Here is a 22,661-nt window from a genome sequence, read left to right on the forward strand (position 1 = left end):
ACAAGCAATTTTTAAACGCACTTGTGTGTAATTTGACCACTGTAAGCTTTTGGCTGCGGTTAGTGTCTTGGCTAGATATCCAAGACGCTGTCTTATACGAATTGTGTCTAGGATGTGGTCTTATACTTTAGTATATAATACCCAAGCTTCAATAAATATATCAATGGGTAATATAAGAAATTTGCTTCATTAAATGTAAATAACATAGGTTAAATAGTCATATTTGCTAATAATTTTAGACACTTGTCGTCTGGATAAGCTGTTTGCCATTGTAATTTTTTATGGGAAAACTTTCGTATTTGTAGGTGCGTTGAACCAGTCCATGATCCAGAAATTTCAGTTTGCTCAGCGACTGTGCAATGTAGTTGCTGAAACAGATCGGCAGCTAAGTATAGATAGATCAATATTGTGACACCCACCCACCTGTAGTACTCGTAGTCGTAGCGCAGGTAAGTGGAGAACGGCTGCAGTTCCAAGCCATCCGGGCAGATCGGATTGCCATGGAGGCTCAAATACTGCAGGTTGGGAAATAACTTTCTGATCAGTCGCATTGTCGTCGGCAGGTCACTGAACTGGAATCGATAAGAAATTGCAATATTTGTTCATTTCTAATATACAGCAATTGAACTGTGATTCTGTGGCCTCACCTCATTTTTGTTGAGCATCAGTACTTCCAATTGTGGCAATGGGCAAGTCAGTGTCCTCAAATGAGCCTCATGCATGCGATTGCTGTCCAACACCAAATGACGCAGCTGCTCGAAGTCCGCCAACCAAGACAGATCCTTCAGACAATTGTGACTTAGATCCAGTTGCTCTACATGATCAGCGTGCCTCCTAACTAATTCCGGGGGCAGTGTTCGTAAATTCTGTTGCACCAAAATCAGCTAAACGGGTAGACAAAATAAAAGAGATACTACTTTTAATCTTGGCTAGATAAGCTACCTGACTGTCGTTATTTTGAGGCCTTTGCATTGCTCTGAGATAAATCGTATCTGTGGTTAGCGAGATACCTCACCGGCGATCTCCTCGTGAGCAACTGAAATGAGTGCTCGATGGTGCTGCAGTCGTAGGCGAATGCTTTTGTTTTTAGGCTGTCTCTTAATTTTTTCGTTTTCATTTTTTACATACCCTACATAGATGATTTTTCTTGGCATTTGCTTTTATATAACATTTTTGTTGATAACCATATGGAAATGAATCTATAAATTATGATTGATAAAGATAATCAACTATAAGTAAGTATTAGCTCTTTGGTTTTAGGCTAACTAAAATGATAAGGCACTTGGAATCAACAAGTTAAAATATTTCCGAGATTATGAGGTATTCAAGAGTTGAAACCCTAGACTCCAGTAACCTACTCCACATGCTCTTTGTTTGCGTTTAACTTTGTTTGGCTTCTGTGAAGCTTTTTTCCACGACTGACGATTTCTTTCATCGCCTGAACTTGTTCAAGGCGAGAGAGGAAGAAAGACGCGAGTGATAAGTTATCTAGAGTTAAATGACATGTAGATGGCGCCAGCGGGCGACTATGATTGCACATAGAGTATACGACAAGTGGACTTAGATAGGAGTCGACGTTTAGTAACGGCCATTTAGGGGCTAGTCCTTCGAATGGCTTTAAGCCACTTCAAATCGGAACTGGTCAAGTGCAAGTCGCGCGATAAGTGCTCCACAATGGCAAAGAGCTGGTAAATACATTTTTAATTGCCAGCTGGCCGGCAAACAGGCAAACAGAGATGACGGCCCACTAAAGAGCCGAAATGAAAAGGCAAATGGAAAGACCAAGCGTGTTTTTTAGTGGCCACACTGCGATTGACTGCAAATGGCTAACAAATTGGACTGGAGGCTGGGGGCTGGGCCAACTAGTGCCAAACAAAAGGGGATGACAGCGTAAGTAAATAAAGCGCGAGATACGAATTGCGGCTCACAGCATTTAGCCGGGCACTCAATTCAATGAAACCCAACCATACGCACCGGCAGATGGGTAGATACTCGTATAATTTTGCGTATCTTTGAGATACGTGAAAAGCAATCGGCCTGGCTGGCAGCTGTTGCAGATCCCGCGAAAGAAAACCCTTTACCCTTTATGTTTTGACCGCTGTCAGTGACAAAGTATTTGCCACTTGCCTTTGTCCGCTAACCATCTTATTATTTCCCCTGCTTACACTCTACTTTTGGCCGTAATAGCCGTGTGTGTAACTCTATATATAGGCCTTTGATTGCCGTGCGTCTCAATGGGCATTATAATTCAATGTCAATATTTGGGCACAAGTTAAAGGCAGTTGTCCATGGCAAGTGGTCTTCAATTGGGTAAGGCGTTACCCCTGAAAATCCACTTGAATAAATAAAAACTTTGTGGGAGTGAGTCCCTGGTATCTAAAACTTTCTTTTCCAAGAATTCCTTTTGCCATTAAAACTCGTAGTAAAACCTGTAATGACGTTGTATGTTTACCAACCACTTTGATGACTAATTATCAGCACTTAATTCTATACATATATAAAAACTAATGAAATATTTAACTTATCCTGAAATTCAATTTATTTTCCTCATTAAATTGTTGGAGCAGACTGGTATTAGCCTCATTAACACTGCCATAGGAACCTGGTCACGAAAGCCAGGTAACCACCCTCGTAAATAAAAAGTACTCGACTTGCTCCAGTTTTAATTACTTCCCACAGGCTGTGAGTGAGTTACATAAAACCGGAGGCGATGATGATGGGTTGGGATAAGGGCCTCGATAATTGTGCTAAAATCGGGTGACCTTGACAAGGCGGCAATGCCAAGCGGTGCAAAAATGCTCTGGTTTTCTGTGGTCTCTAATTAACGAGATAATCGACGACGCCGATCGCAGTAATCATCGTCATTATGCTCCTCCGGGCTAGCTATTAAGTCACTTAACCGAACGATTTGTCAACGTATTCAAAACGGGGGGAATGCCAGGGAATAGACCACATTCATCTGCCATTTGTCATAATTTACGGAGTGTGGGCTGAAGCCCCAGTTAAATATATAACATCTACTTGCGATCTTTTTTTTATAAACTTTTTGGAGCATGATTTGCATGTTTGGTTTGCAGTTGCCTTTTTATTTTCGGTGTTTGTGGTAAAAGTGAAAAATATACACTTGCTTTGGAGTGTAATAAAATTATTTAATATGGTAGTCGGAGCATTTCTCGGAAATCAGTAAATCACTTTATGTGGAAGTCAAATTTTTACAGCCTAGGTTAATTTGAGGTTTGGGATCGTAAGTGAGTTTGATTTTTATGTGAACTTACTTTGGTGTAAATTGATTTAAATGGTTAACTATTGAGTAGAAAGTTCAATACTATGGGTATGAGATGGGTATCTATATCCACTTAAACCACAAGGTTTGCAGCAGCTTCTACTCCGTTTTTAAGCCAAGTGACCTACGCATTCTTCGCTGGCGATGGAATGCGCCTCTCCACTGCCATTGGCCAACTAATCGACTTGTGGGTTCACATCTCAATGACAAAGCCCCAAAGTATCTGCCCCTTCGTGTGCTTCTTCTATGGCTTTTTCTGTTCGTGGCACTTGAATGCAACAAGTGGCAAGTCAAGTGGCGCGCATCCCCGGTCGCTTCGTCTATTTTAAGCTGCTGCGATGGAAATTCCCCCCAAGAGGGACGCAGCTCCCCGGCAATGTCAATTTGAAGCGATCGAAGGGCAACGAAAAACAAGACTAAGCCAATGCCACGAGGAGAAGGGCAGGAGATCGAGTATTCGACACAAATCAATAACTCATCGATGGACGTGCTACTGCACTGTTGACCTGATTTTCACCAAATTTCGAACCCTCGATGACACAATCTGCGGCAGCTCCTTTGGTCTTTCTCGCTCTTTCTCTTGGGCAGGGATGGAATAAAAATATAATTTACCTTAATAGAATTTATTAAATTTTTGTATCTAATCACTAGAGATCACTAGAGATTTTTCACCAAGTTTTGCTTTTGTACGTATATATTTAAGGTATTTAAGCTTGTAACTCGGCCAAAATGGGACCCACAGCTAAGAAAAATACCTTTTTAGAGAGCTAATGACCTCAGCAAACCAACGCGATCACAATTGGTTTGATTCCAGAAATTGAATTTTTGGTCAAAATTTTCATTTTTTATAAGGGGTAACATTGTAATTTTTCGCAAAAATTGGCAAAATTTTTTTTTTTAATTCTTAAATGCCAATCGTTTCAGAATGTTTTTACGAGTCCAACAAGGTATGACAATCTATATTTAGACTTAGTTTACGCATAATTTTGACATTTTTACTAATATTTCTGAGCAATTTTATCACTTTTCACTGTACCATTTATTTATGTATTTGTTTAAATAAAGTTACCTTTGCATCCCTGCTTTTATTTTTTTATTCCGGGCCCTTCTTCCTTCCTGACAGCGCTTGACTCGTTGGGCTTCTTCTTCGGTGGCCAAGTGCACCAATTTCCAATCGATCGATCGGTGACGTAAAGCCCCAAAACCCTGTTGCCATTACGTACGCCCCCCAACTTCTTGTGCCGCCTTTTAGCCATGTCGATGTAGTTATGGCCATAAGCTACATGTGTCCGCACAGGCACTCGACATTTCTCCACCTCGCTGCGTCGAGATGCGTCGAGATGCGTCGGCTGCAATTACGATTAATGATTTCTGTGTGTGGACAGCAAGTGGACAAGCGTCTCGATTCATCTGATTACTGGTTGGTTACTGGGTATTGGGTAGTGGGTACTGGCGCTCTATTTACTTTCGATCCAATGGCTGTGTGCAGCAAATCCAATTAAACGCCGCTCGCTATTCACTTTATTTGGGTAGCTGCTGTTTTGTTTTATTACTTATTGTTTCGATTTCGTTTTCGACGCTTAATGTTTGGCTTCAATTTGAAAATTGATTTTGATTTTGATTTTGTTACGATTGTTTCGTAATTGTTGTCGTAGGTGTTGAAAGTGTCCGCCGTCAACGGTTGACAGTTCGGGGGAAATTTGGAACTGGCCTTGAAAAGCCCTTCGTTATTGTGTTATTTTTGGTCTGATGACTGCTTGTATTTATAGCTTTATAAACGAATTTGTTAGGGTTTAAGAATGGGTTAAAATGCATTGTATTGTATGCAATGACTGGGATCTTTTAAAGTAACCATTGTTAGTTCCATATGCAATGAGACAACATTGAAGTTTAATGATACTTAAGAATGAGTAGAAATAATTATAATTAATTACTAAAGCTGAAGGCATAAAAAACCTGCAAATTTGTCTTTAAAAATGACAAAGTTACACATGTATTTTATCATAGTTAATAAATTCTTAGTTCAATGTCCTAGAAATACACGTTGTTTTGAAATTTTCCATTCATTATTTAGATTTCTTGCTAATCATGCGGAAAAATAGATTATCCCTTGACTGGATTGCCGGGGAATCACTTGACCCGGCTGGCGAGGAAGTCCAAACTGGACAAACAAGTTCCTCGAGGCGTCACATGAATGAAGTTCATCAATGGGACTCGGTCGAGTGTGTAATCGTGGGTCACTTTCGATTTCGAGCCAGCGATTTAAGTGCGCTCCAATTGTGAAAATAACACTTGGCGCACTTGGCCGAAGGTTGCGGCTGCTGCATCTTTCAGATGCGAGATATGAGATACGAGATGCGAGCTACGAGCTACAAGATACCAGATACGAGATACTCAGCGGAGAGTGTTACACATAACGATTTGGGCAAACATTATTCGCGTTGGCCCAGGGCGTTGATTGTGGACTATGGGACTTGCCCCCTCCTGGGAGATTCGATTTGCAGCCGGGTTTGCTCCAATTTCTCGCTTGTGAGCCCAAAAGACACGTGTCGCAGACTTCTCTCCGCATCCGTATCCGTATCTTCGCTCTGCGCCGCCTTCTACTCGCTGTTGGCCAAGTTCATCCGACGCTCTTCGCGTCTCTTTTGATGCTTAATTAAATTCATTTTTTCGTTTATTTCGTTTACCTTTTGTAATGAGACTTTGAGCACTCGGAGCTGCGGACATCGAATCATATAAATTCGGACCGCGGCGGCCAAGTCAGCATCAGTCGAGCATCGAGCTTCTCCATCGAAGCATTTCATCGAGCCAAAGGATTACGGGCTTACTAAGCAGCACAGGATTTCCGATTACCAGAAGCAAAATGCGTGTCTCCTCGCTGTTCGTTGTGTGCGTGGCCTCCCTGGTGGCCACCACTTTGGGTCGTCCTGAGCCCCCATCCCCGTACTCCTACCACGGGTTACCTCAGCAGCAGAGCCAGCGGGCTTTGCCACTCAATGGTAAGTGGGCGGAGGATGAATTCAAAAAATTCAGTCAGATGAAAGCTATTTATGTGACACAGATAAAAATATGTCAAAACTTGTCCTTTAATTTAGTTAATACTTTATCTTAAAGTTCATTGATTCAAATTAGTTTATGAAAATGACAATTATTAAAAAATGCAAGATTGAACATTGATTATAGTAATATAATACACCAAATGTAAATATATTAACTCAACATATTAATCTTAATCTTATTAATCTTTCTTTTTGGACAGCTCACCCCGTTCCCCCGCAGATTTACCAGCCTCTGCCCCAGGAGCAGTCGTTCGCCAACTTTGCAGCGCCCCAGCAGACCTACTTGCCACCCCAAATGCATCTGGATGCCATCGAGCAAGTGGCTCCCACTGCCGCCGCCGCTGAGCCCCTGAATGCCTACGATGACAGCTACAACATGGCCCACCGCCTGTCCGGAGTGCAGCATGCCAGTGGCTACAACAATGGCCCCCAGGAAACCAAGGTGCACAAGCACATCTACGTCCATGTGCCACCAAAGGACTTCGAGGAGGAGGATGCCATCCAGACCCGCGTTCACCACCAGCAGGGACCCAAGCAGAAGCACTACAAGATCGTGTTCATCAAGGCGCCATCTGCTCCGGCCATCCGTCAGCCAGTTGTGCCACCACCACCCCAGAATGAAGAGAAGACTCTGATCTATGTGCTGCACAAGAAGCCCGAGCAGGAGCAGGACATCGTGATTCCAACGCCACCACCCACCAAGCCATCGAAACCAGAGGTTTATTTCATCAAGTACAAGACCAAGAAGGAGGAGGCCCCCGTCTATGGACCCCCACCTGCAGAGATGGAGCCCCGTCAGGCCACCGCCGAGGATTTCGCCCCATTGGCTGAGGTCGCCGATGTCCTGCCACCCACCACCCTGGCTCCCGCTCCCGAGCCGGAAGTAGAGCAGCCAGCCATTCCCTCTGCGGTCTACGGACCCCCCACTGCAGCTGCCTATACTGGTGAGGAGGTCCAGACCACCTTGTCCGCACCTGCCAACCAGTATCTGCCCCCTGCCACCGCTCCCGCCGCCCTGGCCATTGAGGAGCCCTCAATGGCACCCATCGTGGTGGAGGAACAGCCGGAGCAGCGACTGGCTCCTTCCCATGTGCCTGCCACCAGCTACGGTCCTCCCAACCGCTACTTCCTGAAGAAGCTGAAGTGAAGATCGCTGCTCTGAGATGGTGATGCCTTAGCCAATTTCACAGTTTGTCATAGTCTAATGTCCATTGGATGCACCTCTTCCCAATCCCCTGTTCCCAATTCACACATGCACACGTGCCAAACCTCCCCACATGCACATCTCGTTGTTTGTTCGTTTGTATAACTTGTTACATTTGTTTTAATAAAGAGTAGATAATAAATATCGAATTTATAAAAAAAACTAAATGGGCTTTAATGTGGAATATTCATCAAAAGTTTTATACACTTTCCTTAAGCACAGTTAATGGTCCAGTTAATTCGGATAAAACACAATGGATTTCGCATTTGAGTGATTTAATGATGGCTCATGCCGCCTAATATGATAATTGACCCTGTGTGAAGACGTGACCTTGGCGATTTTACAGCCTGCTTAATTGCGTTACGTTTTGTTAATTTCGGCTGTAGGCCCAATTTCGACGGTTTTCCTCATTGCTGTGCTCGTAGAAAAATCGTAGAGTAATGGCCAAAATGGCAAAGCAACATGTTGCTGAGACTTCCCGCCAAAACCAACAGTTGGCTGTGGGTTTTGGTGCCTGCGCAAAGCGATGTGGCAACATGTGGATGGAAAAGCCGGGAAAAGGAGTACGAGGAGCTGCCTTTCGGGCTCGTGCCCGTGTTTCGTGGCCGGTTGATCAGTCAGTCCGGATGAAAAATCCGGCTGCACATTCAGTTCGCTTTCTGTGCCCGCGCGAGTCGCATCGTTGGTGGGCGTGTTCCTTCACTTTTTGTCGGTCGTCTCCGTCTGGTTAGCGAATTGCGTATTCTAACTTATAAGCCCATTAAAAACACTCAGTCCATACAATTTAGAGAGTGGTCATAAGCAGCGAAAACACAATCAGTAAACAATAAACAATTAATGAATTGCGACTTTAATCACGTGTCCAACAGTGCGTATACGCAATACGGAAAGTGAGTGATTGCAAGTGAAATTGTCGGCCATTGTTTCAGGTCATTACATCTGGCATTGGCATTGACATTGGCAGTCTCGACGACTTGCAATCCCCTCGAGGGTAGCACCAGTCCAATCCCAGTGCCTCGCTGCACCAGGTGAGTTGTAATGAGATTTGTTTACCTGCTAATCAGCTTGTCCTCTCCGCCGGCAAATGGCTTGTTGTTTCCGCTTGTTAGCATTTGGCTGAGTTTCACACATCTGCTCGCAAGTTTAGTTCTGGTTGGGATTGATACACATGACTATAATTCACGGACGAGCTTCAGACCAACCTTCCTTCTATAGTCAATATATATTCAGTTTTGGTAACTCTTGACTGATGTGCCCAATCAGATTTATCAGGACAAGAGGCAGCCATAAACTGATAAAAATGAAATTCCTCAACAAATTTGTATTGCATTAATGTTCCTTTCCGGTAGCATCATCAATCAGCAGTTTCTTGTGTTGCAGCTGCACAAGTTTACTTGGACATAAATAACATAACACATACGCAACGTTGTCCATGGCGTAGCTGTAAGTGTTGCATGAAGTGGACTTAAGCAGGTCTTATCTCCTAGTTCTCCAACCATTTTGCTTTCGTTGACAACCATTCCTGGCCGGGCTAATTGTAAATTATGCAGGATGATCCCAAATTGGAGCAGTTTTTGGGCTTTGTCCTTTCACCAACTTAGTCCTTGTGCGCTGCCATTGTTGCACGTGATACATAAAGTTATTAAATTCTCTCATTTTTTTGGGGGCTTCTTTAAGGCATTGCAGCCTTAGTGAGCATCAGTGTTGAACTTAAACGGTTATATGGCTTGAGCATTTTTATCATATTTACCGACTTGGCTTATATTTCGAATTTATGTTAGCTTTTGTCGTTCGCTTAACGCAATGTGGCATTGTTTTAATTGTTTGTTTGCCGGCATGTTACGATTCTGGTTTATTCATTCGGAAAACCGTTAAAAATAATAATACATTCAGTGCCTGACATTCGATTTGTCTTCTTTTTAGTTTTTGCATCACAGCTGAATTTGTTTGAATCTCATTTCGGACACGATTCAATTTGCCGCCCTTACTTGTAATGACCCTTGTATGATTTTTCATAGTTTTCGATTTAACGCCATGAAAATGAATTTAAGCAAAGTGAAATATAAAGTCTTTAACCCTTTAAGAAATTAAAAGAACTAATTGAAAAGTATTTATTTTGCCAACATATTTGGTCAGTTTGAGCTTGGGAAACAATACATTTTGCTTTTGATAACATCTATTGGTATTTGATTTTGTAAATAAACTGCTTTTAGCAAATAACACACAGTGCAAACAGTTCATAACTAAACAATTCTTTGTAAAACATTGTCGAATGACATATGCCCTTTGATTAGATTGTTAAGATATAAAGTGTGTGGTATATAATTCTAATATCAGAGAAAAGTGTTTGGTTGCAAACAATTGAAAAAATGTTCAACAAAGTGAAATGAGGAAGCCTTCTTCTCAAGTGGCTGCATCATATGTTTTCGGTGACGTTTTCAGGTCTGTTTTATTTACTAGGAATTGATTTTCGTTAAAGCACTTAAAATATAGTAAGATAACAAAAGAAGCAATATGGCAACAACAAGGTAAATTTGTTTACACTGAAACGCGAATTTTTAAAACAGTTTACTGTCCCCTGAATTTTCCATTTCAGGAGAGATAATAAGTTTGTGAAGATATCTCAAACGTCTTTCTAAAAAATTCCATAAACAATCTGCAAGATGCACTTGGCCAACCCGGCTTTTAATATTGAAAATTCTTTTGCCAGAAGTTTATTCTCGGCTGAGCAAAGGCATTGCTTGACTGCCAAAAAGTATCAAGTCATTCTGAAATTTGTGTGCAGAGTGAGCAACATTTCGATGCCTTTTTAATGATTTTGGGATTTTTTCAATGAAATGCAATTGATTTCAACTAGAAAAAAAGAAATTTCTTTGCTGACTTTTTACGCACACTTGTCCACTTCCACTTGCAATGACTTTTGCCAAAGGACTGGTGTCATTAGGCGATCAAAAGTGACCATTAGGTCATTTGGGATATAAAGCAATAAAAAATGGCATTCGCTACGGAATGCTTGTCCACGAAGGTAATCAATAAATGATTTTCTTTTAAACCACTCATTGAAAATTTTATGGGAATTTAATCGTAGCAAAACTGTGTATGTTTTAATAAACGCAAGATTTTCGGATAATGGAAAATTTTTGGGCTTAAGGGCTAAAGGCATCCGTTTAACCTCTTTCAAAAAGCAACAAATGATACAGGGCTCTTTTCTTATGGAAATTCAATAGTTTTCGTCATCGGGATGTGCGGAAATTTAGACGGGAGCCTCCGCTTGAAAAAGAGGATAAACTAACTAAGGGTAATATGCAAATCACTTGGCTCAAAGTGTGATTTCAACCGAAAGTAACACAGGTTATTCTTTGATGTAAACATTCTTGTAAATCGGGTTGTCTTGGGATAAACCCCCCTTGGGTTGTCCCTTTTATTGCAGCCTTTCATTATTGTCTCTCAAAGATTGTTTAAGCTCTAAAAATAATAACATTGCTGAGTCACTTGTCAGTGGTTTTTCTCACATATTTTCTATTTGCCACTTATAAAGGAACATATGTAAGTTCTTCACTCAATCTTATCAATAGTTACAAAAGTGCTAATGGAGCTGCAATATAAAAGCGGGAATTGCTTAGAACAGCTCTCATTGTAGGAATATAAGAAAATGGAGTTGCAACTAGGTCGAAAGTATTACGAAGGTGAGAAATAATTAAAAATAATTCATTATTTCAAAGGAGCTTACTAGTTTTTCCCAATTTAGTGTTTTGTATTTCGGCATGGATATGTCTGATGCGTCCATCTTTTGGATCCATTATTAAGGACTCTGTAAAATGTACCGAGGGTTCAGTAGCTGCTGACATGGATGACTGCGCCAGCTACTTTCAGTGTATCGACGATGAAACTGTGCACCTAAATTGTGCCAATGGAAGTTATTTTGAAGCGAATAATGAAATCTGTGTGGTGGACGAGTTTGGTGTGTGCCCTACTTCACGAAGATTATGCTTTGATGGAGATATTTTTGAGGATCTAAATGATTGCCTGTCCTACGTCAAGTGTATTCGTGGAGATCTGGTAAGACAAAGCTGCCCGGCAGGGAGCTACTTTAATGTAATATCGAAAAACTGCCGAATGTCTCGAACTGGATCCTGTGCAGCTCCAAAAGAAATATGTTTGGAGGGAGAACTACAATTGGACTCCGAGGATTGTGCCGGCTATCTGGAGTGCTTGAATGGAGTCCTTGTGAAGGAGAAGTGTCCCATTGGTAGCTACTTTGAGCCCATATTCAAGCTCTGCCAGGTGGATGAGAATGGAGTGTGTTCGTCTTCTTCAAGTGAGTGTACAGATAGAGAAGTTCGTGTGGATCCAACTAACTGCGCTGGCTATTTCAACTGCGAAAATGGAAGACTAAACACTAAAACTTGTCCCAGTGGCACATACTTTGAGCCCACGTACAAAATTTGCACTGTTGACTTAAAAGGAGTGTGTGTGGACCCACCAGCTAAGTGCACCGAAGGACAACTAAAAATAGATCCCAATAACTGTGCAGGATATCTGAAATGCATCGATGGGGAGTTTGTGGAGGAGAAGTGTCCAGGTGGTACCTACTACGACTTCAAGCTGGAAACTTGTTTGGTGGACACTGAGGGCGTTTGTGTTACAATCAGAAAACTATGTGTCGAAGGACAGCGTGAAAAGGATCCCAAGGACTGCGCTGCCTACACACAATGCATTCGAGGTAGGTTCGAAAGTCTTAGGTGTGATTCTGGAAGATATTTCAATGTGACGCAGGGAGAATGCCTCGCCGATTTGGACAAAGTGTGTCCAAAATCACGGAAAGATCATTCAAGGATTGTAGAACATCATCAATATGTTGAAAGTAGTACCTCTAGTACTGAGAGTACTGATGCTGATTTCCAATCTAGTGATTCTGCTCTGCAAGAGCTTACTTCCCAAGCCTCCTGTATCTTCGACTTGAATGGAGCTTGTGTAGGTCAATCAACAATCTGCACGGAAGGGAAAAATCAACGAGATGTCAATAATTGTGCAGGATACCTTAAATGCATCGATGGAGAGTTGGTGGAGGAGGAGTGCCCCGAGAGGACCTACTACGACTCAAATTTGAAAACCTGTTTGGTGGACAATTTTGGTGCTTGTGTCACGAATTCTAGTACCTGCATTGAAGGAATTGTAGAAGAAGATCCGAAAGATTGCGCCGGATACACCCAATGTATTCGAGGTAAGGTCAAACCACTCAAGTGCGCATTTGGAAGGTATTTCAATGGAACCCAAGGGGAGTGTCTCATTGATGAGGATGAAGTATGCGCTAAGTCAAGAGTTGACAATGACAGGGACTTAGAAAAGTTTCAGTATTCGCAGAGTACAAGTGAATATTTGCAGGAAAATACAAATACGGATAGTACAGTTGCGGATTTTACTACCGAAAGTTCTAGTGCTGATTTCAATCGATACACAGATTTGAATCCATATACGGATACGGAAAGCACTACGAATGATGTTCCTATAAGCACGGAGGGTTATACTTCCGATTTGCAAACAACTGCTATAAGTCTGCAGCTCACCACTTTAGGCGGAGTCCACAATCTGGAAAACAATACCGGTACGTGTGTCTATAACAATAAACTGTTTATAGAAGGAATTCGAGAGGTGAATCCCCAGGATTGCGCTGGATACATAGAATGCTTTGAAGGTGTGGCTACGGAACTTAAGTGTGATTCGGGCAGATACTTCAATGCAACCCAAAGAAATTGCTCCATTGATGTGGATGAGGTCTGTTTAAAGTCAGATAAGACAATGGTTCTCGATTTACAAACTACTACTGAGTCTACTCCAAATTTCACCACCTCCGTTGACCCGTTTGCCAAATGCAGGGATGGTCAGCTCAGGTTAGATCCCAAAAACTGTGCAGGATTCCTGAAGTGTGTCGATGGAGAGCTGAAGGAGGAAGTGTGTCCCAGTGGCTTCTTTTATAATTCTACATCGAGCAAATGTGTGGTTGATATGCGAGCCACTTGCGTCACTAATATCAAGTTCTGCATAGAAGGAGTTCGCGAGGAAGATCCCAACAACTGCGCTGGTTACAGACAATGCATTCGAGGTGTGGTTCAAAATCTGAATTGTCCCCTTGGACAATACTTTAATGTGGCAGAGAGAGATTGTCTTATGGATGTGCATAAGGTGTGTGCAAGGACAGAAGAGGTGTATAAATCAGATGAGGTGCAACACAATGACACTGGTCCACCGCTTACTAAACCCGATGAGTTCTGCATCAGAGACATAAATGGGGTTTGTATTGATCCACTTGCAAAATGCAGAGAAGGACAACTTAAAATGGATCCTAATAATTGCGCAGGATACCTCAAATGTCAGAATGGCGAGCTGATTGAGGAACTTTGCCCCAATGGCTTCTACTACGATATGGAACTGAAGATATGCTCGGTTGATAGGAGAGGAATTTGCGTCACTAACATACAAATTTGCGATGAAGGAGCACTTGAAGAGGATCCCCATGACTGTGCTGGTTACAGGCAGTGCATTGGTGGTCAGGTCGAAAATCTGAAATGTCCGCCTGGAACATACTTTTATGTGCCCCTTCGAGATTGTCTTATTGATGTGGATGAAATCTGCGTGAGGCCAGAATACAAATATTTCGAATATTAACGTGGAATTGATTATGTTCTGGAAGTATTTCTATACAATAAGACAAGAATATTTAAATCTAAAAAACGAAGCAAAAGAAAAGAAACAGTAATTGCTCTAATCAGGGTAGCTACTTTACCAACCTGATTATTTTCGCATGAATAATAAATATGCAGGCATGATAAGTTCGAAGTGTATAAATCTAGTTAATTGGGAAGTAGCCATTTGGTAACCGGGACTTTTCGGAAAGTTTTGTATTGCTGCCGTCGAAAGCAGAAGTGACTGGCGTTAATGCGATAAAATAACTTGTATATACTAATCAGCACGTTCTGTCTCAGTATAATCAACTGTTCGAGCTGATTAACTAGACATATAACATGGATTTCGAGCTCCCTGTCACTATTAAGTGTGAGTCACTTCCAATTGAATAGGAAAAAACAAACTAACTAAACGTTTAATAATGGACTTGCAGTATTATTTGAATTTTATTGTTATTTTCTCTTCGCCAAATGGGCGGGAAACTAAGTAAGAACCATTGCCTCACTTTCAACTTTTGTTTTCTATCTTAACATTCACCAAAAACACGTTAAAAATGAAGATGTTCTTGGTATTTCCATCTTTCGGTGGTGGTGTTGAGGGAACTTCTGGAGCCAGGGTGGTGATGGGAACTTCAGGAGGAACACCCGTTGTCGAAGGAAGCTCAGTGGGAACAGGGGTTGTGGATACATCCTCGAGGACCTCCGTTGTCGACTTGTCACCTTCTGGATCAACAGTACTATCAACATCCGGTTCAACGGTTGTCGATACTTCCGGTTCTGCGTTTGTTGTAGATGTGTCTTCTGGCTCTTCCGTTAATGTGGTATTCTTATCGGGTTCTTCTGTTGTAGACTCCTCGGGAACTTCAGTAGTCGAATCCTCAGGTTCTTCGGTTGTAGTTGAGGGTTCAACTGGCTTCTTGGTCGTTGTAGTATCTTCCTCGGGCTCCTCGGTTGTTGAATCATCATCATCGCCAGGTGCTGACGTAGTAGTGGTCGACTCCTCGGAATCTTTCGGTGTAGTAGAAACTTCTTCGGGCTCTTCAGTTGTTGAATCCTCAGAATCCTCGGTGGTTGTTTCCTCTTCGTCATCTTCTGGAGCTACGGTAGTATCATCATCTTCGCCAGGTGCTGACGTAGTATCATCATCCTCAGGACTTGTAGTGGTGGACTCCTCGGATTCCTTGGGTGTAGTAGTATCTTCTTCGGGCTCTTCAGTTGTTGAATCCTCAATATCACTGGGTGATGTAGAGGTTTCTTCGGGGTTCTCGGTGGTTGTTTCCTCTTCGTCACCTCCTGGAGCTACGGTAGTATCATCATCTTCATCTTCGCCAGGTGCTGACGTAGTATCATCATCTTCAGGACTTGTAGTGGTGGACTCCTCGGATTCCTTGGGTGTAGTAGTATCTTCTTCGGGTTCTTCAGTTGTTGAATCCTCAGAATCCTCGGTGGTTGTTTTTTTCTCTTCGTCATCTTCTGGAGCTACGGTAGTATCATCATCTTCGCCAGGTGCTGACGTAGTATCATCATCCTCAGGACTTGTAGTGGTGGACTCCTCGGATTCCTTGGGTGTAGTAGAAACTTCTTCAGGCTCCTCCGTTGTTGAATCCTCAGTATCACTTGGTGATGTAGAGGTCTCTTCGGGCTCTTCTGTGGTCGTTTCTTCTGGGGCTTCCGTAGTTGAATCTTCTGGTTCTCCGCTTGTAGTAGTCGAGTCTTCGGGCTGTTCGGTTGTAGTAGAGGATTCTTCGGGCTTTTTGTTTGTTGTGGAATCCTCTTCGGGTTCTTCGGTTGTGGACTCCCCTGGCTTACCCGTTGTCGTCGATGTGGAGACGACGGTCGTCGACTCATCTTCACCATTATCAGTAGTAGAAGTAACTTCAGGAGCAGCTGTTGTAGACTCTCCGCCATTGTTCACTTCTCCAAGTCCGTAAGGGGATTCCTTGTTTACCGGCACGTAGAAGATACCTTCTGCGACAAAGAAGTTTATGGTAGCACCCATCAAGACTGAACTGTATGTATTGCCACAGTTGTTCTTGTTGGCGTCCGCGGTGGATTCGCACTTCATCGAAGGAAAGTTGTTCCACAGCAGCGCCTCCACGTAATACAGAACAGCTCTTGTGTGTGAGCAACTGCCGGTTATATCGATACCACAACCAGGCTGTGATCTACCGCCGTTCATGTAGAAAGCAGCTTTTCCGATTGGCTGGCCGAAGCCCAAAATGGCACCGTTTGTCTGGATTGACTCCACATACAATGCATCATCGCTGGACAGACGCTTTTCGGTCTTTGAGTAGCTGATGAGGGGAGAGGCAGGATCCAAGCCCACGATTTTTCCCACCTTGCCAGAGTTCACCTGCTTGGCGGTGTGTCCTGCAACGTGAGCGCCCAAACTGAAGCCCACAATTTCCAGAGTGTCCAGGCTCATGCCGTATCCCTCCACTAGGAAGTCCACAAGTGCGGCTATTTTCTTTCCAGCTCCTGGGGCTCCGGCCACAGAGGTAGCGTACTCCAAGGAACGCCCACGGAACCAGTCTACTGCAATCATGTTGTAGTCGCCGTACTGGAACCAGGCATCGGCTATCCTGGTGTTCACCCCATCCTTGTAGTTTGAGTTCCAACCGTGAATGGTGATTCTATAGAGCCATTACAGTTAGTTTAAGGATCAATTGATCTCTTGCTTGCTCACCTAGTTGGATTTTTGGGATTGAAAAATGAGCCATCGATGGAGGCTTGGGTAGCCTTGATCTGCTGTCCAGTGCTAGGATTCTGCAGCGTGTAGAGGTAGAAGTTAACCGTGTTGGTGGACAGACGACCTTCCAACGCCTCCTGAGCCTCGTAGTATTCCAACTGGCGCTCCGCCTCCGCTTTACCAATCCATCTTAGGCCACCTTCCCTTTGAGGGACAAACCATCCATTGATGCCATGATCTCGAACCGAAAGTTGGTCGACCGGCCAGGCGCTGGCTAAATTCAATGCATGCTAGGTTACCGAAATCTGTCAATGTGCAAAGTCTTTACCAGCTATCACGCAGCCCAGCACAAGAAGGCACAATCTCATCGTTGAAGTGAATATTTAGAATGGGTTACTAGTAGTTCCTGGTACTGCTATTTATACCTTCAGTCTGCAAATGTTGAATGAGAACCAAATCTGCGCAACAACAGTGAAGTGATTAGATCAAGTTTAATCAGTAAGATTCTAAGACCACGAAAAAAATACATTACTAGCACTTAACAAAATTCTTGGTAAACTATTTTGGGCTGCACAATTTTAGGGTACATTTCTAAAGTAATATCATTTCAATTTAAAAAAAAAAATTCGTTATTAAATTATTTCTTAATACAACGAAATTACCAAACTATCTTTCAAATTACATGGTAGAAATCGCAACCGTTAGAAAGATAACCAAGTTTTTGCTTCATATAATATACAGAGGTGGTCAAAAGTATTTACACAACGAGCTTTTTTTTCAATTAGTTGACAATTGAAAAAAAAGCTCGTTGTGTAAATACTTTTGACCACCTCTGTATAATTTTTGCATTGAAAAGCTTTAAGTTAAAGTAAATCTAGTAAGTCCCCAAACTTGCGCCCCACAATCGTAGCCCGTAATATCGGTAAAATAAAGCTCACAACGGATTGCTTTCGCTCACAGAGCTTTCACTCAATTTATTAGATTATAGACTGGACTTAGTTGCCCATTCCGTAGGGAGCATCGCTACGGACGGGAACATAGTAATCTCCAGCGACCATGTAGGCGTTGGTGGTGGCTCCCATGCGGACGGAGCTGTAGGAGCTACCGCACTCCTTGGCCACAGCCTCCTCGTAGTCGCCGCAGCGCATGGTGGGGAAGTTGTTCTGGGTCACGGACTCGGCGTAGTAGATCACTGAGCGGCTGTGGGCGCAGGATCCGGTGAGATCAACACCGCATCCGGGCTGGCTCTTTCCTCCGTTGGGGTAGAAGGCTCCCTTGCCGATGGGCTTCAGGAATCCCAGGGTTCCTCCGTTGGTCTGGATGGACTCCACGTAGTAAGCATCGGTGGAGCTCAGGCGCTTGTTGGGGGAATCGTAGCTGAAGAGGGGCAGGGCGGGGTCCAGACCAATGATGGTGTGCAGCTGGCCGTTCTTCACATTCTTGCCAGCATAGCCAGAGACATGGGCGCCCAGGCTGTGACCGATCACCATGGTGTTGTCCAGATTCAGGCCGTGGTTGCTGCGCATAAAGTTGATCAGGGTAGCGACCTGCTCGCCGACTCCGGGAACAGCCAGAACGGAGGAGGCGTAGTCCACGGAACGAGCACGTCCCCAGTCGACGGCAATCATGTTCATGTCGCCGTGGGTGAACCAGGCATCGCGGACACCGTAGTTGATGAACTCATCCTTGCTGGAGGACCATCCGTGGATGGTGAAGCGGGTGGGGTGGTTGGGATTGAAGTGCGAGCCAGAGATCGATGCTGACGTAGCCTTGATCTCCTGGGGAGAGTTACGGTTCGAGTTGGTGTACAGGTAGAAGGTGACGGGGTTCAGAACGTTGCGTCCCTCCATGCGGTTCTTGGTCTCCAAGTAGGCCTCGGCGAACTCGCGGTCCATCCACTCCATGGTACCATCGGCCTGGGGCACATACCATCCGTTCTCACCATTCACACGAACCTCCACGGCATTAGCTGAAAATGCGAAATGATTGCCAATAATTTAATCAGGATGATATTGTGGAAGCTTCCCGAACTTACCCGCCAGGACACAAAAGGCCAAGGCCAGGAACAGTTTCATCATTGCGGCAAAGTCAACTTCAACTAATAACTGTGGGTGGCGTGGTAGCTACTTTATATGGATGGTGGGTCCGATCAGTCGATCAAATCACAGACAAGTTGAAGCATACCACTTAAGATAGGCCACTGGATTGGCCACTCGGACCATCGGCCGTTCCGATAAGAGCGGAACATGTGTTTCGGCAATCTGTTCTAAGTTGAATGTCCATCTTGAATATAATTTGATTGAATTGATTTCTTCTGGGCCGCGTGTCCCTATGAAGTAGTTCACGTTTCCGATAGGCAACAATTGTTGACGTACAATTCGATCAGGGCGTTTATCATCTTTGTGTGGAGAGATAGACTATCTTCAGTCAATTTCAGTTTAGAGAGTATCTATGTCATAACACCACTCTTCAAATTATATTTAAATTAGATATAAATCGCATTCATTTCACGCACAAGTGAATGATAGGCCATTTGTTTTCTGGCAGAGTTAAGCCTTTAGTAGCTTTCACTATCAGTTGCTTGCTTGTGGCCACTTCGTCAATTCTAATCAATATTCAATATTCGCTGCCAAAATATCACAGCTGGTCACCAATTTAAATATAAAATTAATCGCAAAAGCTTTTGAGTCCTAAAAATCAGTGAATGGTTTATCAAAGAAATATTTCTTGTCACTGCTGCAGAGGAATTTTAATAGTATATAAATATTTTAATTGCTGAGATAAGAAGCTTACTTCGAGCATATATATATTATCATCATCGTGATTACTTAGCTTATATGTTTTCCTATCAATAAAAACCAATCCGCCAATGAAGATGAACCCCCAGCAAAATGATTTGATTAAAAATGCAGACTATCTATAGACCACGTGACCGTGACTTGCCCAAAGAAGCTCTTCATGAATGGCGACTCGAATTCCATAGAGGATGGTTTACCCGTCCTCATCCACTGACGTGCGACAAAGCACTTGGCGATTTGACAGTGATTAGAACCCCCTAAGAGCCCAATCAAGATGCAGATAGACTGACGAAAATAGACCACCTGATTTTTTGGGAGCTCAGTTTATTGTTATTTATTCTGCATTGAGATCTATTCAGTTTGCCCGAATGGAGCCTCACTGTTTACAGGCACATAGAAGTGGCCCTCCACATTGTACGCATTCGAATCCTCTGCCATGCGGACGCTGCTAAAGGTGCTGCCACACTTGTTGTCCAGAGCAGCCTGGTAGTCCTGGCACTGGATGGCTCCGAAACTGTTCTCGGTGACAGCCTCGGCGTAGTAGAGAACGGACCGGGCATGGGAACAGGTTCCTGCAAGGTCTACTCCACATCCTGGTTGTTTCCTTCCTCCACTCACATAGAACGTGGCTTTTCCAATGGGCTTTACGAATCCCTTTACGCCACCATTGGTCTGGATGGACTCGACATAGAAGGCATCTTCGCTGGACAGTCGCTTGTCCTGCTTATCGTAGCTGAAAAGCGGCAGGGCAGGATCCAGACCAACAATTGTGTGGACTCTCTTCTGGCCAACTTGCTTACCAGCATAACCAGCCACATGGGCACCCAAACTGTGTCCAATCACCTTCAGGGTTTCAAGTGACATATCGTGATTTTCGTGCATGTACTGGATCATCTCTCCCACTTTGGTTCCAGCTCCAGGAACAGCTCGTACGGACATGGCATAGTCCACGGACTGGGACCGAGCCCAGTTCACAACGATCACGTTAAAGTCTCCCTTTGAGAGCCAGGCCTTGGTTATATCGACGTTCATGCTATCGGTATATTTCCCCTTCCATCCATGAATGACAAAACGCGTTCCATGGTCCTTGTTGAAATGGGAGGCTACAATTGAAGAAGCATCGCCAGTAATTTCTTGGCCTTCCGTCGGGTTTTGTTTCGTGTACAGATAGAAGGACACTTCATTGGAACGGAATTCCAGAGGGGAAATGTTCTCTAAGAGCTCTTCAGCGTCCTTTTTGTCCATCCAACCAAAAGTGCCATCGTCCTGGGGCACATACCACCCATTTTCGCCATTGATACGCTCCTCAATAGGAAGGGCTATACCTAAGAACCAGGAAATTATTATTTAAATCGAATTCGTCTAGAAAACCAATTAGGACATACCCGTTACTAATAATGCTGCTAGAAAAAATAACTCCCTCATGTTGATATCTCCGAAATATGTAGTCTGCTAAAGGTTTATTACAACCGTTTTTATATCTTGTAACTTATCAATAGACAGTCTACTTGAGATCAGAAAACGACTGTTATCATTTGATAGTGTTATATATATGGTAATGACATCAACTGATAGTATGCTAATGACATTATTAAGTTGCATGTGTTGCATCTATCTAATAAACCTACATTACAGCCCGTAGGAATATGCTATCTATAAAGTTTTGTATTTAAGTGGTTTGAAATCCTAGTACTCTTCACCTGCGAGTACTTGAAAATCGAAATCAAAGAATGGCTGAATTTTATTAGAGTACTCATTTTTTTTGTATTTTGATAAGATGATAAATATAATAGTTCCCCTCTATTCGATCTTGCCGAAGGGGGCCTGGCCGTTTACGGGCACATAGAAGTCACCCTCGACCATGTAGGCGTTGGTTACAGCTCCCATGCGAACTCCACTGTAGGTGCTTCCGCATTCGTTGGCCAACGCAGCCTGGTAGTCGTGACACTTAATGGTTCCGAAGTTATCCTCGGTGACGGCCTCCACATAATAGGTAACGGATCGCCCGTGGGCGCAGGTTCCTCCGATGTCTGAACCGCAACCTGGTTGATTTCGTCCTCCATTCGGATAGAAGGTGCCTTTGCCAATGGGTTTTAGGAAACCCTTTTCGCCGCCATTGGTCTGGATAGACTCCACGTAGAAGGCATCTTCGGTGGACAGTCGCTTGTCCGGCTTATCGTAGCTGAAGAGAGGCATGGCAGGATCCAGGCCGACAATCGTGTGCACCCTTTTGCCTCCCACCTGCTTTCCAGCATAGCCAGCCACATGAGCACCCAAACTGTGCCCGATTACTTCCAGACTCTCCAGGGACATATGATGGTGTTCGTGCAGATACTCAATCATTTCCCCCACTTTGGCTCCAGCTCCAGGAACAGCTCGCACCGATGAGATATAGTCCACGGACTGGGCACGATCCCAGTTAACGACGATTACGTTGTAGTCTCCCTTCGAAAGCCAGGCTCTGGTGATCTTGACGTTCATGCCATCAGTGTAGCGTCCATTCCACCCGTGGATTACGAAACGAGTGCCCTGGTTCTTATCGAAATGGGAGTCTTCGATTGAGGAAGCATCAGCCCTGATTTCCCTTCCCGTGGTTGGGTTATGTTTGGTGTACAGGTAGAAGGACACGTCATTGGAACGTGGTTCGATGAGTGAATTTCTATTTAAGAGTTCCTCGGCGTCCTGTTTGTCCACCCACTCAAAACTGCCGTCTACCTGAGGCACAAACCAACCATTTTCTCCATTGACACGTTCCTCAATGGGATGGGCACTAACTAGAAACCAATAAATGTTACCACTATATCGCATTAATACTCTCTATAACTCACCTGTTGCCAACAAAGCCGCTAGAGCTATGAACACTCTCATATTGATATCTTCGCAGAATCTAACGTACTAAGCCATTTTACCACAGCTTTTATAGGCTGTAAGTTATCAAAAAGCAG

The 22,661-nt window shown here is 43.6% G+C and overlaps 8 protein-coding genes across 9 annotated transcripts in view; 3 read left to right on the forward strand and 5 right to left on the reverse strand.

Annotated features, from left to right (window-relative positions):
- Window positions 1–168: 168 nt before the first annotated feature.
- LOC117143891 (leucine-rich melanocyte differentiation-associated protein) lies at window positions 169–1,050 on the reverse strand. The gene is made up of 4 exons (XM_033308793.1): window positions 943–1,050; window positions 648–884; window positions 424–572; window positions 169–368 (listed from the first exon to the last, which is right to left on the reverse strand). Exons 1-4 carry the CDS (start codon window positions 970–972, stop codon window positions 236–238), a joined length of 549 nt encoding a protein of 182 aa, XP_033164684.1. The 5' UTR covers window positions 973–1,050; the 3' UTR covers window positions 169–235.
- Window positions 1,051–6,056: 5,006 nt separating this feature from the next.
- On the forward strand, window positions 6,057–7,708 carry LOC117143629 (extensin). The gene is made up of 2 exons (XM_033308404.1): window positions 6,057–6,282; window positions 6,543–7,708. Exons 1-2 carry the CDS (start codon window positions 6,147–6,149, stop codon window positions 7,487–7,489), a joined length of 1,083 nt encoding a protein of 360 aa, XP_033164295.1. The 5' UTR covers window positions 6,057–6,146; the 3' UTR covers window positions 7,490–7,708.
- Window positions 7,709–8,105: 397 nt separating this feature from the next.
- The window catches only part of LOC117143230 (RYamide receptor), a 52,519-nt gene continuing 37,963 nt past the window's right edge, over window positions 8,106–22,661 (forward strand). For both annotated transcript variants that reach the window (XM_033307780.1, XM_033307781.1), the window contains exon 1: window positions 8,106–8,574. The gene's annotated coding sequence lies outside the window, so the exon portion shown is untranslated. The remainder of the gene's footprint in view (window positions 8,575–22,661) is intronic.
- On the forward strand, window positions 11,197–14,401 carry LOC117143227 (chitin-binding domain protein cbd-1). The gene is made up of 2 exons (XM_033307776.1): window positions 11,197–11,232; window positions 11,295–14,401. Exons 1-2 carry the CDS (start codon window positions 11,199–11,201, stop codon window positions 14,210–14,212), a joined length of 2,952 nt encoding a protein of 983 aa, XP_033163667.1. The 5' UTR covers window positions 11,197–11,198; the 3' UTR covers window positions 14,213–14,401.
- Window positions 14,615–17,286, reverse strand: LOC117143229 (flocculation protein FLO11). The gene is made up of 4 exons (XM_033307779.1): window positions 17,247–17,286; window positions 16,916–17,192; window positions 15,809–16,862; window positions 14,615–15,508 (listed from the first exon to the last, which is right to left on the reverse strand). The coding sequence occupies exons 1-4, from the start codon at window positions 17,284–17,286 to the stop codon at window positions 14,738–14,740; spliced, it is 2,142 nt and encodes a 713-aa protein (XP_033163670.1). The 3' UTR covers window positions 14,615–14,737.
- On the reverse strand, window positions 17,863–19,005 carry LOC117143234 (phospholipase A1). The gene is made up of 2 exons (XM_033307785.1): window positions 18,954–19,005; window positions 17,863–18,887 (listed from the first exon to the last, which is right to left on the reverse strand). Exons 1-2 carry the CDS (start codon window positions 18,994–18,996, stop codon window positions 17,914–17,916), a joined length of 1,017 nt encoding a protein of 338 aa, XP_033163676.1. The 5' UTR covers window positions 18,997–19,005; the 3' UTR covers window positions 17,863–17,913.
- Window positions 20,068–21,141, reverse strand: LOC117143237 (phospholipase A1 2). The gene is made up of 2 exons (XM_033307787.1): window positions 21,102–21,141; window positions 20,068–21,041 (listed from the first exon to the last, which is right to left on the reverse strand). The coding sequence occupies exons 1-2, from the start codon at window positions 21,139–21,141 to the stop codon at window positions 20,068–20,070; spliced, it is 1,014 nt and encodes a 337-aa protein (XP_033163678.1).
- LOC117143236 (phospholipase A1 VesT1.02) lies at window positions 21,517–22,584 on the reverse strand. The gene is made up of 2 exons (XM_033307786.1): window positions 22,545–22,584; window positions 21,517–22,490 (listed from the first exon to the last, which is right to left on the reverse strand). The coding sequence occupies exons 1-2, from the start codon at window positions 22,582–22,584 to the stop codon at window positions 21,517–21,519; spliced, it is 1,014 nt and encodes a 337-aa protein (XP_033163677.1).

The sequence above is a fragment of the Drosophila mauritiana genome, chromosome 3R (genome assembly GCF_004382145.1).
Source record: "Drosophila mauritiana strain mau12 chromosome 3R, ASM438214v1, whole genome shotgun sequence".
Taxonomy (NCBI): domain Eukaryota; kingdom Metazoa; phylum Arthropoda; class Insecta; order Diptera; family Drosophilidae; genus Drosophila; species Drosophila mauritiana.

Coding starts and splice junctions, on each gene's coding strand:
- LOC117143229 (XM_033307779.1), bottom strand. CDS start 17,286: ATGAGATTGTGCCTTCTTGTGCTGGGCTGCGTGATAGCTG. Junction 17,193..17,246: donor GCTGGGCTGCGTGATAGCTG/GTAAAGACTTTG, acceptor CATTGAATTTAG/CCAGCGCCTGGCCGGTCGAC. Junction 16,863..16,915: donor AATCCCAAAAATCCAACTAG/GTGAGCAAGCAA, acceptor ATGGCTCTATAG/AATCACCATTCACGGTTGGA.
- LOC117143891 (XM_033308793.1), bottom strand. CDS start 972: ATGCAAAGGCCTCAAAATAACGACAGTCAG. Junction 573..647: donor TGATGCTCAACAAAAATGAG/GTGAGGCCACAG, acceptor TATCGATTCCAG/TTCAGTGACCTGCCGACGAC. Junction 369..423: donor TACGACTACGAGTACTACAG/GTGGGTGGGTGT, acceptor GATCTGTTTCAG/CAACTACATTGCACAGTCGC.
- LOC117143236 (XM_033307786.1), bottom strand. CDS start 22,584: ATGAGAGTGTTCATAGCTCTAGCGGCTTTGTTGGCAACAG. Junction 22,491..22,544: donor AGCGGCTTTGTTGGCAACAG/GTGAGTTATAGA, acceptor ATTGGTTTCTAG/TTAGTGCCCATCCCATTGAG.
- LOC117143237 (XM_033307787.1), bottom strand. CDS start 21,141: ATGAGGGAGTTATTTTTTCTAGCAGCATTATTAGTAACGG. Junction 21,042..21,101: donor AGCAGCATTATTAGTAACGG/GTATGTCCTAAT, acceptor CCTGGTTCTTAG/GTATAGCCCTTCCTATTGAG.
- LOC117143629 (XM_033308404.1), top strand. CDS start 6,147: ATGCGTGTCTCCTCGCTGTTCGTTGTGTGCGTGGCCTCCCTGGTGGCC. Junction 6,283..6,542: donor GCGGGCTTTGCCACTCAATG/GTAAGTGGGCGG, acceptor CTTTTTGGACAG/CTCACCCCGTTCCCCCGCAG.
- LOC117143234 (XM_033307785.1), bottom strand. CDS start 18,996: ATGATGAAACTGTTCCTGGCCTTGGCCTTTTGTGTCCTGGCGG. Junction 18,888..18,953: donor GGCCTTTTGTGTCCTGGCGG/GTAAGTTCGGGA, acceptor TCGCATTTTCAG/CTAATGCCGTGGAGGTTCGT.
- LOC117143227 (XM_033307776.1), top strand. CDS start 11,199: ATGGAGTTGCAACTAGGTCGAAAGTATTACGAAG. Junction 11,233..11,294: donor AGGTCGAAAGTATTACGAAG/GTGAGAAATAAT, acceptor TTCCCAATTTAG/TGTTTTGTATTTCGGCATGG.